Here is a 12641-nt window from a genome sequence, read left to right as displayed (position 1 = left end):
ATTTGGTAGCAACAAAGTCCATGATGCCACATGCTGGAACTCACTCAGCTCCTGAGCTCAATGCAGTCATTTCCAAAATATTTTTAGAAGCATCCTGCTTCCAGACGTTGAAGCGATTAGAATTGCTGAATTCCGTCATTTGGATGAATGAGTGAATACTTTTGGTATTAAACTATGTTGTAAAGGACGATAGATCTGCTGCCACTCTGTGCAAGTAATCGGTTTGCATTTCTCCACGCCGTAGACGAGCCGGTGGAGTCGTACGAGCACCTGTCTCTGAAGGTCCTGCACCGCTGGGCAGAGATCCCAGCTGTGGGATGCAAACTAGTACCAGAACACATCGAGACCAGAACTCTGTACAACAAAGCCCGGCCTGGAATGGATCAGGTACGTCAAATCAAATGAGTTTTTTTTTTTTTTTATAATGCGGGTGCTTGATATTCCCATCACTTTTCAACATGTTTTTATATTGCAACCACCATTTTCCTTCCACTTCACAATTACTCCCTACTTTGTTTTGGTCTATCATATGAAATACAGCGATTTGTGGTAGTGATATGACAAAATGTGAAAAAAAAAAAATCGAAATAAACATTTCCTATTCACTTTATGAAAAACTAGCTGCTGCACATGAGAAAACAAATAAAAAGATTCTATTCAAAAAGATGAAAATATTCAGTCAGCAATAGTCCTGCTGTCTCACTAGCACCAATAGTTTAAAGTACAGTGGACAAGTTAGATTGGCTTGAAAAGTGTGTGTGTTGGGGGGGGGGGGCGGATTTCAACTGAGACAGAAGAGTGCATTTATGAAAAGCTATGTATCATTTCTGTACTAATGTGCTTCTCAACTTGGACGTCATGAATCGACCATCACTGTTTAGGCCATCAGACATTTGTTCAGATTAAGAGAGACGGTTTATTAAACAGAAAATAAATACTTGTGGTTTCAGTTGGTGCAGTTATAAGTAAATCTGAGTGTAATTTATGTAATGTAGACATGCTTGGCGCGGAAAGGGAAAATGATGGGACCAAAAACGTCGGAGCCCCGTGGCACTTCAAAAGAAACAAAACGTCAGAAGAAGAAACTTTAACATAAAGTCAACTAGAGAGGTCAAGTCAATCGTTTTGCTCCTGATTGGGACGTCGTAATGATCTGATCTACTGAGTCAAATGGAGCTGTGGTCTAAAACCAAGTATGACTGTAATTGACTGGTTGCTGAAAAATGTTCAATAAACATGTTTAAATGGGTAATTTATGTGAGAATCTTTGCAACTAGAATGAAAAAAAGGACTGCAGCTTCTATAAATTCCACTCTTTATAATATTACAGAAAGAAATGGATGTTTGAAACTGGAATAAGGCAGCAGCTCCAGACCACGTCAGCCAGTCTTGTTGCTATTATAACAACTATCTGCTACTACAGGAGAAGGGTCTATTGCTGTGTAGGACATTTGCTCTTATTTCAGTACCTATGAAAGCTTATCCATAATGGAGTTTTTTCTCCTGTAAATTCAACACAACTCATCCTTATTTACTGAATCAGAAACCCAGAAAAGACCCTGCAGTCCCCTGGATCAATGGATAACTGATAAACAGACCTCAGTTGTTGTCTGACCAGATAGCCAGTGGCACCGGAGCACCACAGGGTTCTGTACTTTCCCCACTCCTTTTCACTCCAGACTTTCAGTACAATGCACAGTCTCTTTATCTGCAGAACTACTCGGATGACTCTGCAGTCATCAGATGTATCAGAGACAGACGAGAAGCTGAGTAGAGAGCCGGCGGAGCACTTTATGCCAATCATCATTGCCATCATCGGTCTGGGGAAACTTTGCTTTGTCTAGACTTGGAGGACTTTCCTTAAACCACTGAGCCATAGCAGCAAGTCCTTCAGTAGAATCTCTGTGATCACAGGGTCAGGCAGCCTCAGGTTATGAAGCAGGACGATGATCGAAAGGAAGTCCACCTCTCTGTGGCTCAAAAAAGAAGGCCTAGTTAAAGCTCATAGTTAAAACCAGTTGAAGTTCTGTGACTTGGTCATAAAAACTTTCACGTGTGCAGCAAACGAAGCTCTCTGTGTGTGTTTGTGTGTGCAGGGTCAGGTCCAGATGTGGGTGGACATGTTCCCAATGGACTTACCACATCCAGGACCGCCAGTGGACATTTCTCCAAGAAAACCAAAAGGGTGAGCTTTGACTGTTTTCTAACAGCAGGCCTGGTCAGAGGGGGTTGGGGATGGGGAAGGTTAACCCGTTGATCTGTTAACAGGTACGAACTGCGAATCATCATCTGGAATACAGAAGATGTGATTCTGGAAGACACTAACTTCCTGACCGGTCAACAGTCCAGCGACATCTACATCAAAGGGTACAAACACACCATCTCCCCCTGCATCACTTTATTTTGCACACTTTGTTTCCTAAAGATTTATAATCCCTGTTGAGCAATGTGGTTTCTACAAAAATATTCTGCTATAAAAGGAAGCTGATGAACTTAAGGACATTTCTTCTCCCTCTGGTGAAAAATACATGAAAATCCTGAAGCTGTGATCTCCCTCAGTCGGGTTGGGGTCATCAGCTGTCAAGTTTTTAGAACTTTGAATGTTCCTTTATTGCACTTTACACGTGTCAACCACACACATTGGTAGGAGGACAGACTTTGAAAAAAAAATTTAAATTCAGAATTCTGCTCTTTTTCATACATGGCTTCATGTATTTTTTTTTTCTAATTTATAACAAATTGTTAGTTTTCTTGTAGAACTACTGATCCTGAGCCCAGCTTCTCTCTCTTTCTGTGTAGCTGGCTGAAAGGTCTGGAAGATGACCGCCAGGAAACCGATGTCCACTATAACTCTCTGACCGGAGAGGGAAACTTCAACTGGCGCTTTGTGTTCCCCTTTAGCTACCTGCCTGCTGAAAAGGTACACACACACACACACACACACACACACACACATAACGAACCATGACGGGACACGGATGATGATGTTTTATACCAGGAGTTGTGGGGTTCTAGAGGTCTGGACCTGGTTTCTTCCGCAGGTGGTGGTGGTGAAGAAGAGGGAGCACATCTTCTCTCTGGACAAAACGGAGCAGAAGCTTCCTGCCATCCTCATCCTGCAGGTCTGGGACTTTGAAACGCTCTCCTCTGATGACTTCCTAGGTGGGTATGACGTGTGTGTGTGTGTCTGTGTGTGTGTGTGTGTGTCTCATGTGTTTGGTTGTGTGCATTCAGGCACGCTGGAGTTGGACCTCCATGCATTTCCCCGTGGAGCAAAAACAGCCAAGTCGTGTAAGGCTGACATGTTGACGGAAGTGACAGACAGAATCTCCATCTTCCAGCAGAAGAGAGCTCGAGGCTGGTGGCCTTTCAGCAAGTCTGGAGAGCTCACGGTACCCCCCACCCCCACACACACACACACACACACACACACACACAACCACAGAAAACAACAGACAGTCCAGAACTGCTCACCATTGACTTGGAAATCCTGCAGGGAAAAGTGGAGGCAGAGTTCCACCTGGTGACAGCTGAAGAGGCTGAGAAGAATCCTGTTGGGAAAGCGCGGAAGGAGCCGGAGCCGCTGCCCAAACCAAAGTAAGAGTGATGATGAAGGTTGTGTGCTTGTTCCACAAAACTGGATTTGAGAATTTGGCAAAACGAAAAAAAATACTTAATAGTTTAATTTTTGCCTGTAAAAGTCCATGTGACATTTAAATACAAAAACAGCTACAAACGTACAAGTTTAGTTTTTTATCTGAAGGATACAAGATTGGAAACACTCAAACTACCAACCCCGAGTTGAACTTGGTCAGGTGCTGCTGAAGCTGACCTTCAGGTGACCTTAAGTTGGACTGACTGATGGATGGTTCAGCAAAACTGACCACAAACCAGTTGCTTCAGTGATCCACTCAGGACTGAAATATAATAATAATAATAATAATTAACAAGATGCTCATTAAAATTATTAGAACTTAAGAAACATTTTGGATGAGGTGAAATGTCTTCAACAAGCAAGAAAGAAATCAATTTTCCTTCCATTGGAATATTTATGATTATGTACTGGATTACTTGTAATCTACAACAACCAACCTCTGCTGCTTTTATAGAATAGAATAGACTTTATTGATCCCCAAGGGGGAATAGCCTATTTGTTGACACGCTACTCCATCTAAGGTATCAAATATTAATTATACAATAATAACCATAAGAAAAATAGTTTATAATGTACATTTATATGCCTAAGATTGAAGAGGTAATATGACATGACTCAATGTAAATAGGTAAAAGGCATGCACATGCAAATATGTTAATCTATAAATAAATTATAAATGAGTACAGAGTAAATTAGAATCAAGTAACTCAGACTTGAGCATTGCAAAGCCTAATTGCTTAAAATAGTTTTGAAACTTTCTCTGCCACACTTTTGTGCTTTGAAACCACCGGCTTCATTTGTGACCGTCAGTCGGCATCCGGTGAACTGTTTGATGTCCGTCCATTTCATTGAGACTCAGCGGTAGAAAAATCAAACCTCGCTGCCGTTTCTACATCTGCTGTAGACAACAGAGAGGAGCACAGTCAGAAACACTGACCACTAAACCGAGTGTGTTTGTCCTCCAGCCGCCCCGACACGTCCTTCTCCTGGTTTGTCAACCCTTTCAAGTGTTTTTTCCACCTGGTGTGGCGCAACTACAAGAAGTACATCATCATCGCCCTGGTCCTGCTGATCACTGTGCTGTTCCTGGCCCTGCTGTTCTACACGCTGCCAGGAGCCATCTCTCAGAAGATTATCAACGGATAACGGGAAATACATTTACATATTCAGCCCCGTCAGTCTGATTTGTGTGATGTAAAAATGTAAACTGATGTCTCAAACACCCAGAGGCAAAAAAAACAAAAAAACCTGCTTGACTGTTGATGTAGTTTAGCAAACAACTCAGGCCAGGACAGGACAGGACCTTCAGAGTATCATGACAAGGAGCCGTCATGGAAGAAAAGTGAAAACCTTTTGCTGGACGTTCTGCTCAGGTAAAATGAACGAGCCCTGCTTTTTGTGTTCCGACTCCATGTTTTGTACAAACCAACTCCACATTGCGGTGAATAACAACAACAACAACACTGGTTGGCACTGGGAAAGCTTTTGAAATGAACACAGAGAACACAGTTTGAGGAAAACAATATTTATTGGAATTAACTTTTTTATTATCAACACTAAGCATGTAGAGCAGGAGTGCTCAGGTCCAGTCCTCTGGAGCCACCGTCCTGCAACGTTTGGATGCATCCTAAACTCCAACAGACCTCGATCAAATGGCTGAATTCCCTCACCAGCAGTCACTCGGCTCTGAACAGGCCTGGTAACGAGACATTCATTTGATTCAGGTGTGTTGGAGCAGGGATGCATCTGAAAGTTGCATCCTGGTAGCTCTGGAGGACTGGAGTTGAGCATCCCTGATGCAGAGTAACATTAGTGATACTTTGAATAATGCATCCCATGATTCACTGTATTGTAAAAAAAAAACAAAAAAAAAAACAGATTAGAAACATGTTCATTTAATGCATTATTTAACATGCTTTGAATCACAGATTGTGCCTGTAGGGAAGCGTTTCACAACCTGTGCTTTTGTACGTGGTTAAGGTGCTTTTTTTGCTCTAAAATAAACTCCATGCTAGCATGCTGACTCTGCTGTGTTCTACATGAAGTTCACTGTGACATATGAACATCTGTCAGTGACGTGGCCCGCGGTGACTGGCTGACGTGATCATAGGAGGAGAAAGATGATGAAGATGATGATGATGTCACAGTGTGATCGTGCGGGGCCACAGTGGGGCCCCGCACGATCAGGGAGCGTGCGGGGCTCCCTGATTGTGCCGGCAGGATGGCGGGAACGGAGTTTCCAGACGCGGCGCTGAGGAAGCTGCTGGTGTGAGGAGATGCTGAGTTCTGTCTCTGCTGGCTGTTGGATGCTGAAACGCAAGACGTGTCACCAGGACACAATTCTCAGAGAACAGTCCTGCAGACAAATGTCACCAAACTGCTTCTGCTCCTCATGGAGCCAAAGTGGTGCAGCACTTAGCGATCACTTTTCTGCCATTAGTAATTTGCTCACTAAATTTATATCTACTATATGTTAGAACTATGTTCAAGCGAGCCATTCTACTTGACTCAAGATCTGCCTGACAGCATAAAACTTTGTTTATGCTGTCAGGAAGAGGCAAAAGGTTGTTTGAGAGTTTTGTTGTAGTTACAATCCGTGAATGATATGTTAATATAATCTCTCAGTTCATCTCTGACTTACTGTCACAGGTAACATTTAACTGCTAACTGTCATGCATGGACATGTATTTAAAGAAAGAGCTTAGAGGGTTTTTAAGTCATGTTCCATCTAATGGGATGGAAAAAAAGTCGCCAGATGAAATCTGCTTTATTCATTTTTACACAGACATACTTTTCCCTACTTGATGTCATGTAATAGTCCCTGGCTGATGTGGAGAGAAACACAAATTGAGCTATTTAAGTTTTTTAGTGAAGAAAAATACTTTGTGTGTCCAATCTATCTCCTATTTTTTTTCTTTTTCTTCTCTCTGTGTGTAGATTTTGAAAGGGGTTTAATGAGGAAAAAAATATGGCAAAATTCTTTGCAAATATTTGTAGTCCCACAAAAACATTGATTTTAATTGCAAAAAAAAAATCACAAACCCTAAGAGGACTGATTTGTTCATTTGTTATGTCAGTACATATTGCCAAATATTTAAAATCCTGATCTAAGTGGATGTAGAAGCGTAAAAAGCATTAATACAGCCCTATTGGAAATAGTCTGCTGCATCTGCAATAAAAGTGTAATCATGTCTCATCTTACCACGAGGGGCGCTGTGCTGCTGATGCTGCTGATACTGCCTGCTGACAGAAACACCAGCCTGAGAGAGAACTGCAGCGCCCCCTGGAGCCTGACAAAGAAACAAAACATGGAATTATTATTGCATCTTGATTTGTATTTCCTGTTGAGAGAAAAAAAAAAATTAGCACTGCCGCAGCAATAAATGTTTTTGCTCTTTTTTTTTCTTCTACACAATACTGCAAATCAAGAGAGCATGTGCTTTGATGGGGCTTTTAAAGTTTGATAAAAATCAAATAAATGTTAGGGACGCACACATCCAAATCTGGAAATGCTATAAACAAATTCATATTGAGAAGTTTGTTTGTGTGCAGGACAGCTGATGTGTCACAGTTTAAGAAGCCGGTTTGGACTAACCTGAGTCTGGCTAAGACAGGCCTGGAGTTTCCTCTTGGCTCTCCACCTGGCTACCCTGAGCCTGGTCTTCTCTCGCCGCTCACGCACCTTCAACGACACGTCCTCATCATAAGCCGGTACGACGTTTCCAGAGCATTAAAAAAAACAAAACAAAACACATATTTGTCCCAGGATTGAAAAGCTAACTGACCAGGTCTGCCAGCAGCGGCTGAGGCAAGCTTTTCTCCAGCTCCCGCCGCCTGTTCAGGTTTCTCCTCCGCAGCTCGTTCCGCCGCAGTTTGTATTCTTCGTACAGACTCAGGTCTTTGGTCCAGGGCCGCACCGCCTGGCGGGACAGAACGCCGGGCTGCAAGGCTGCAGCGGAGGACAGGGAGCCGGCCAACTGAGGCAGAGCATCTGAGAGGGAACACACAACATGTTCATCCCATTATGGAAGATTATTATTTTTTTTTTTACAGATCATACTTCTGTCTAGTCTTTTGTGTTCTGACTGTTTATAAATACCCTAAGCAAAGCGGTGCTATTATTTTTGTTGTATTGCTTACTGTGCAGTGACAATAAATACATTTAATCTAATCAAAACTCACACACACACACACACACACACACACACACACACACACACACACACACACACACACACAGATCTACTCACAGATGCAGGATCCAGCTGGGCTGAAATCGGACCCAAGGTGGATCTGACCTGCTGACGGTCGTGTTGGCTCGGCCACCAGCCTTTGGGTCTGCAGGAGCAGAAAGAAAGAGAATCTACATCCTGTTGACTGTTTTTCACTCTGGTGACGAAGGACCGCATCTGAGGACGTCTGTGTGTTAATGTGGCGGCACTGATCTCAGATGGCGACATCATCATCACCAGGTATGAACGTGATTATTGGTATTTATTTCCAAATGTACTTTCTACTGGAGTACACAGTGTTACCACAAGGGGGCAAACTTTGAATTGGAGTTAGTCCCTCTACCCACATCCCATAATCCCCTCCCATCACCTTCCCACAGCTTTGTAAGCAGTTGGAGGGGGTGATGGGAGTGTTCCCACAAACAGCGCTACATGTTGTTAAGTTACAGGAAATTTGTGATCACGGAATCCCAAAGCATGACTGTGTCAACCTAAAAACAAAAGCAGGATGATTTCTAACACAGCCGGCGCTACGGCCGCAGAATGTAAATGAAATTTGGATTTGGAAAGTATTTCCTCCACAACAGTGAACAGGTGAGCAGAGACTACTGGTCACCTCTGGCTGTGGGGCTGGACCGCGCTGTGCCTGGCAGTCCAGCAGCAGGGTGGCCATCACTTCCTGTTCCTCTGCTGGCTCCTCCTTAATACAGATCACTTCCTCCTCCTCCTCTTCATCCTCCTCTTCTTTTTGCGACGGCTGGACCTCCTGCTTCACCTGAAGACAATCGGCAACATCTCAGGAATATTTCAAGATTCTAATTTGAATCCTTAAGTATTTCTGTGAATAATATACTGTAATTTAGAAGTATGATCAAATACAATGTTCCGAGCAGAACAGACTCAGGTGAAACAAAGCGCACCTGCAACACTGAATAAGGGATTTTGTGGCACCTTTCCTCTATGAATCATTATATATATAATCAGGTTGATATACTGATACAAACCTGATTAGCAACATTTGAAAAAAGGCCACATCTTTTCTTAAAGATGTAAATATCTGGTTTCAATCCAAGGTAAACCTTTTCCTGTCCAGCTTAAAACAAAACATGAGCTAATTACTGGATGTGTGCTGTCACCTCTGGAGCAGAAGGGGGCAGCACGGAGCTGTCAACATCTGGGGACAGTGTGACAGGCGCTGGCTGTTGCCCTGACAACAGCGTCAGGGTCCTAATGGAATCAGGAGCCTCGGCACATCGTTCTGCTGGAGGCTGCATAGTGATGGTCCATTCCACCTGGTCCACATCCTCCCTCTGAGGTCCATCATGCACCGAGTGATGAAATAAAACTGCATGAGAAGCAAAGAGGTTTTAGTCCGGAACCCGTCTGACCATTAGATGAACTTACAATTTATCATCCAGCAAAATTTGTTATCGTGCCAGGCCTGCCTGTACCTGCGCTGCTGTCCACAGACTCGCCCCCGGTGAGTGTGAGTGGAAGCAGCAGGTCCAATGAGTCGGAGCTTGTCGCATCCGAAGGACCGCAAACTCTGACTGCTCGTCTGCTTGTGCTGTCTGACGAGGTGCATTCTGGGAACAAAACAGAAGCCAGCGATGAGACTCCGAAGGCGCCGAGGCAAAACGTACACGCCTCGCACTTTCACACCTTGGCTGCTGCTAAACAGTACTTCCTCCGCAGATCTGTGAGCTGGACGGGGCACGGGCAGCTCTGCCTTGCCCCTCTGCACGCGGGTGAAGGTGGGCGGCTGGATGTGGATCAGAGCGGAGGCCGACGCCCTCTGCTGCAGCTCCTCCTCCACTCCCTGCCTGTAGTACTTGAGCTTCAGCTCGGTGTAGCGCAGCTTGGCTCGGATGTTGTCGTTCTCCTTCTCCTTCAGGGCCTTCTCCCTCTGCAGCGCCATCACGTCCCTCTTCATCACCACCACCTGAGCCTTCAGCTCCTCGAACTTCACTCCAACCACTTTGAGCATCTCGGCCAGCACCGTCTCCACCGCCGTGTTCACTGCTCGCTCCACCACCGTGCCCATCTGACCCCGGATCAGAGACACGGCTATGCTCACATCCATCTGAAAGAGCTACCTGCATGTAAACAGCAGTTTAGAGGAGAAAGAAAATATTTACATCGGTTAAATAATATGAATGCATGTAAAGTAAAATAATGACTGAGGTAATCTTGGTGGCCGTCTACTCATCGGGGCTGCAGTTTTCTGGCTGATTACAAATCTTTAAAAAGCCAATACAGATTTTTCGTTGTGACCTGGTGGGCAGGTCAGCCGGTCAGCCCTCTATTACAGCAGAGCAAAAGGGGACAGAGGCTGATTTTCAGAACTTCATGGAGGTAGATTAGATCAATAACAATGTAATAAGTATTAGCTTGACTGCCGAGCAACCAAAATTAAGAAATCAGGACGAATTTATCGGTGCATCCCCACTACTTATACGGTGGAAAACAAATATGCAGATTTCAGAAATCTAGAAATGATTCCACTAAGTGAGAAAGTATCTCCTTCTGAGGATAAATGAGCATGGTTCTTATCCAAAACACCCCTTTTTACAAAAAAAAAGATTGATTGAAAATTGTGATAAATTTGCACACAATCCTCCTGATATAAAATATTGATATCACTATTCTATAGAACTCAGTAGGTGTTTTAATTTCTCTTTTAAATAACCAAATAACCATCTATATTCAAAATGCCTTTCTATTGGGAGCAAAGTGTAACCAACGTCAAATTAAGATTATTTCAAAATACAAGGTATTTGTTCCCAACCAGCAACTCTAATCAAAGTAAAACTTTTACTTTTTAAATGTAGTAAAAAGTTATAATGTATTTACTGAACTGAAATAAATCTAATTTTTTAGGTGTTTGATCTTCTGCTCAATAGTCAGAGGAAATCAATAAATTGTTCGCTGATTTTAATCACTAGTTCATTTATTGGTGCTTCCTCGCTCATCATTAAATTACAAACTTATGAGCAAATTATTACATGTAAGGATGACTGATTCAGATAACTTCAGTCAGAAGAAGAAGAAGAAGTAGAAGAAGAAGAAGAAGAAGAAGAAGAAGAAGGGTCTTTGTAATTGTTATCATATACATTAGTTTTATTTTTGCTTTTTAAAGCACCTTGCAATGAAAAATGCTCTAAAAATACATTTTTATTTACTTAGATTGCTTTTTAAAATTGTGGTCAAATGACCTAAAACTGCTCCTGCTCCAAATGTAGTTAAGGTCTTTAATGCCATCTGGCGGTCAGAATCTGAATGGCATCCCGTTGAGTTTTAACAGAATATTTCTATCAGTACTTGAAATACAGTAGGATGAACCACAAAGGGATTAGACTTGTTGCAATTTAATTACAAAAGCTTATTTAGCAGTAGCATTATCGATAAAACGTTATTCCAAATGACCCCCGATGTCTCCAATTTGAATCCCAACAAAATCTGTTTTTGCGCGATAATCAAATAAATAACCTAATTTAATAGCTGAAGGCAAAAACACAACTACGATAAAGAAATCCAGGCAGGAAGGGACTGTAGTTTGTTACAGAATGAAGAAATTCTGAATAATAGACATTGAGAGAAAGTTATTATTCACCTTACATACTTGACAACTTTATTATTTGTGCTTTTGGATAATTGCAGCCGGCGTTTTTCGATATTCAACATGATAGTTAACAGGCTTCTGAAAGGCGTGTTGACATGGAGAGAGCTGCTCGTTTCAATTCGGTGAGAAATGTTCAATTTCTGCGTCCCGGAAGCGTCTCCATCCAGTAAGGAAACACACCGTTACAAAGGAGACTGTCTGCGCTTATTTTATAAAGGTACTATTGATGCCTTTGCAGCTGCAAACTTATTTACGGATAAGGTCGTTTGACCGTATCCATAAATAAGTTTGCAGTCGTAAATATGTTTAAAGTCTCAGACTGCAAACATATTTGCAATTTTGAAATTAAGTAATGTATAAAATGAAGCTTCTTTTCAAATTCCTTTACGTTAGAGCTCCTCACAGCTAAATAAGCTTCCTCTGTTTCTAATGGCGACAGCTTTACTTACCGTCAATATTCTCACACCAAGAGGCTCTATCGCTTCTAATCAATCACTGCCTTACACTAACATTTATTTAGTCTAAAAACATTGTAAATAAATGAAAGACAGCTTTTTAAAAAAATGATATAGCCATGCATCAGCTGTTGTGCAAAAGATTCTTCTTCTCGCTTGTTTTTTTTTCTTCTTTTTCTTCTTGTGGTATGTAAGTATGTGGCAACAACCGAATGGTGCACTACCGCCACCAGCTGGTAAGAAGCGTGGACCAAGATTGTAACATCTACTCCTCGCCTCCCTGTGGATCATTTCCCTCATCTCAAGCTGGTAAAGCGCCACTCACCCTCTTCCTCTTTTCAGACTCAGCCTGTTATTTACAAACCCACATTAACCAATCAGCTGCTGCTCCTTCAGAAACCCAGTCCACCAGAAAAAACAAAATAAAACCTCTTTACTTATATCCATGCCGCCTACTTCAGAGTGGAACTAGAAACATGACAAGAAAAAATCTACTGAGCTGCAGTGCAACGGCTACTAGACAAACAGACACATGTCACTCTGAGAAAAAGGAGTAATACCTCAGTCTGAGTCTGAAATGTGAGCATCTCTTTCTGTCATTCCCTCATCAAACATACCCAGAAATCCTAGGACTGTCTGTCCTTGAATCCACCTGTGTTAGTTTTGGCTGAAATGGC

General features: G+C 42.5%; 2 protein-coding genes across 2 annotated transcripts in view; one reads left to right on the top strand and one right to left on the bottom strand.

Moving 5' to 3' along the window:
* The window catches only part of fer1l6 (fer-1 like family member 6), a 27926-nt gene extending 22254 nt beyond the window's left edge, over positions 1-5672 (top strand). Inside the window, exons 39-46 of the mRNA XM_015008852.2 lie at positions 245-387; positions 2097-2185; positions 2269-2367; positions 2800-2920; positions 3042-3162; positions 3235-3392; positions 3497-3597; positions 4621-5672. Coding sequence (XP_014864338.2) covers positions 245-387; positions 2097-2185; positions 2269-2367; positions 2800-2920; positions 3042-3162; positions 3235-3392; positions 3497-3597; positions 4621-4801 — 1013 coding nt within the window. The 3' untranslated portion in view covers positions 4802-5672. The remainder of the gene's footprint in view (positions 1-244; positions 388-2096; positions 2186-2268; positions 2368-2799; positions 2921-3041; positions 3163-3234; positions 3393-3496; positions 3598-4620) is intronic.
* LOC106930972 (uncharacterized) lies at positions 5165-12641 on the bottom strand. Its single transcript, XM_015008854.2, has 10 exons — positions 11959-12641; positions 9550-9983; positions 9339-9473; positions 9024-9232; positions 8504-8662; positions 7906-7993; positions 7441-7646; positions 7251-7337; positions 6858-6945; positions 5165-5964 (listed from the first exon to the last, which is right to left on the bottom strand). The coding sequence occupies exons 2-10, from the start codon at positions 9968-9970 to the stop codon at positions 5702-5704; spliced, it is 1656 nt and encodes a 551-aa protein (XP_014864340.2). The 5' UTR covers positions 9971-9983; positions 11959-12641; the 3' UTR covers positions 5165-5701.

This window comes from Poecilia mexicana, unplaced genomic scaffold (assembly GCF_051168715.1).
Source record: "Poecilia mexicana isolate PSO_F unplaced genomic scaffold, ASM5116871v1 scaffold_2, whole genome shotgun sequence".
In the NCBI taxonomy this organism is placed as follows: Eukaryota; Metazoa; Chordata; class Actinopteri; order Cyprinodontiformes; family Poeciliidae; genus Poecilia; species Poecilia mexicana.
The sequence above is the reverse complement of the archived record's forward strand: the minus strand, read 5'-3'. Positions and strand labels throughout refer to the sequence as shown.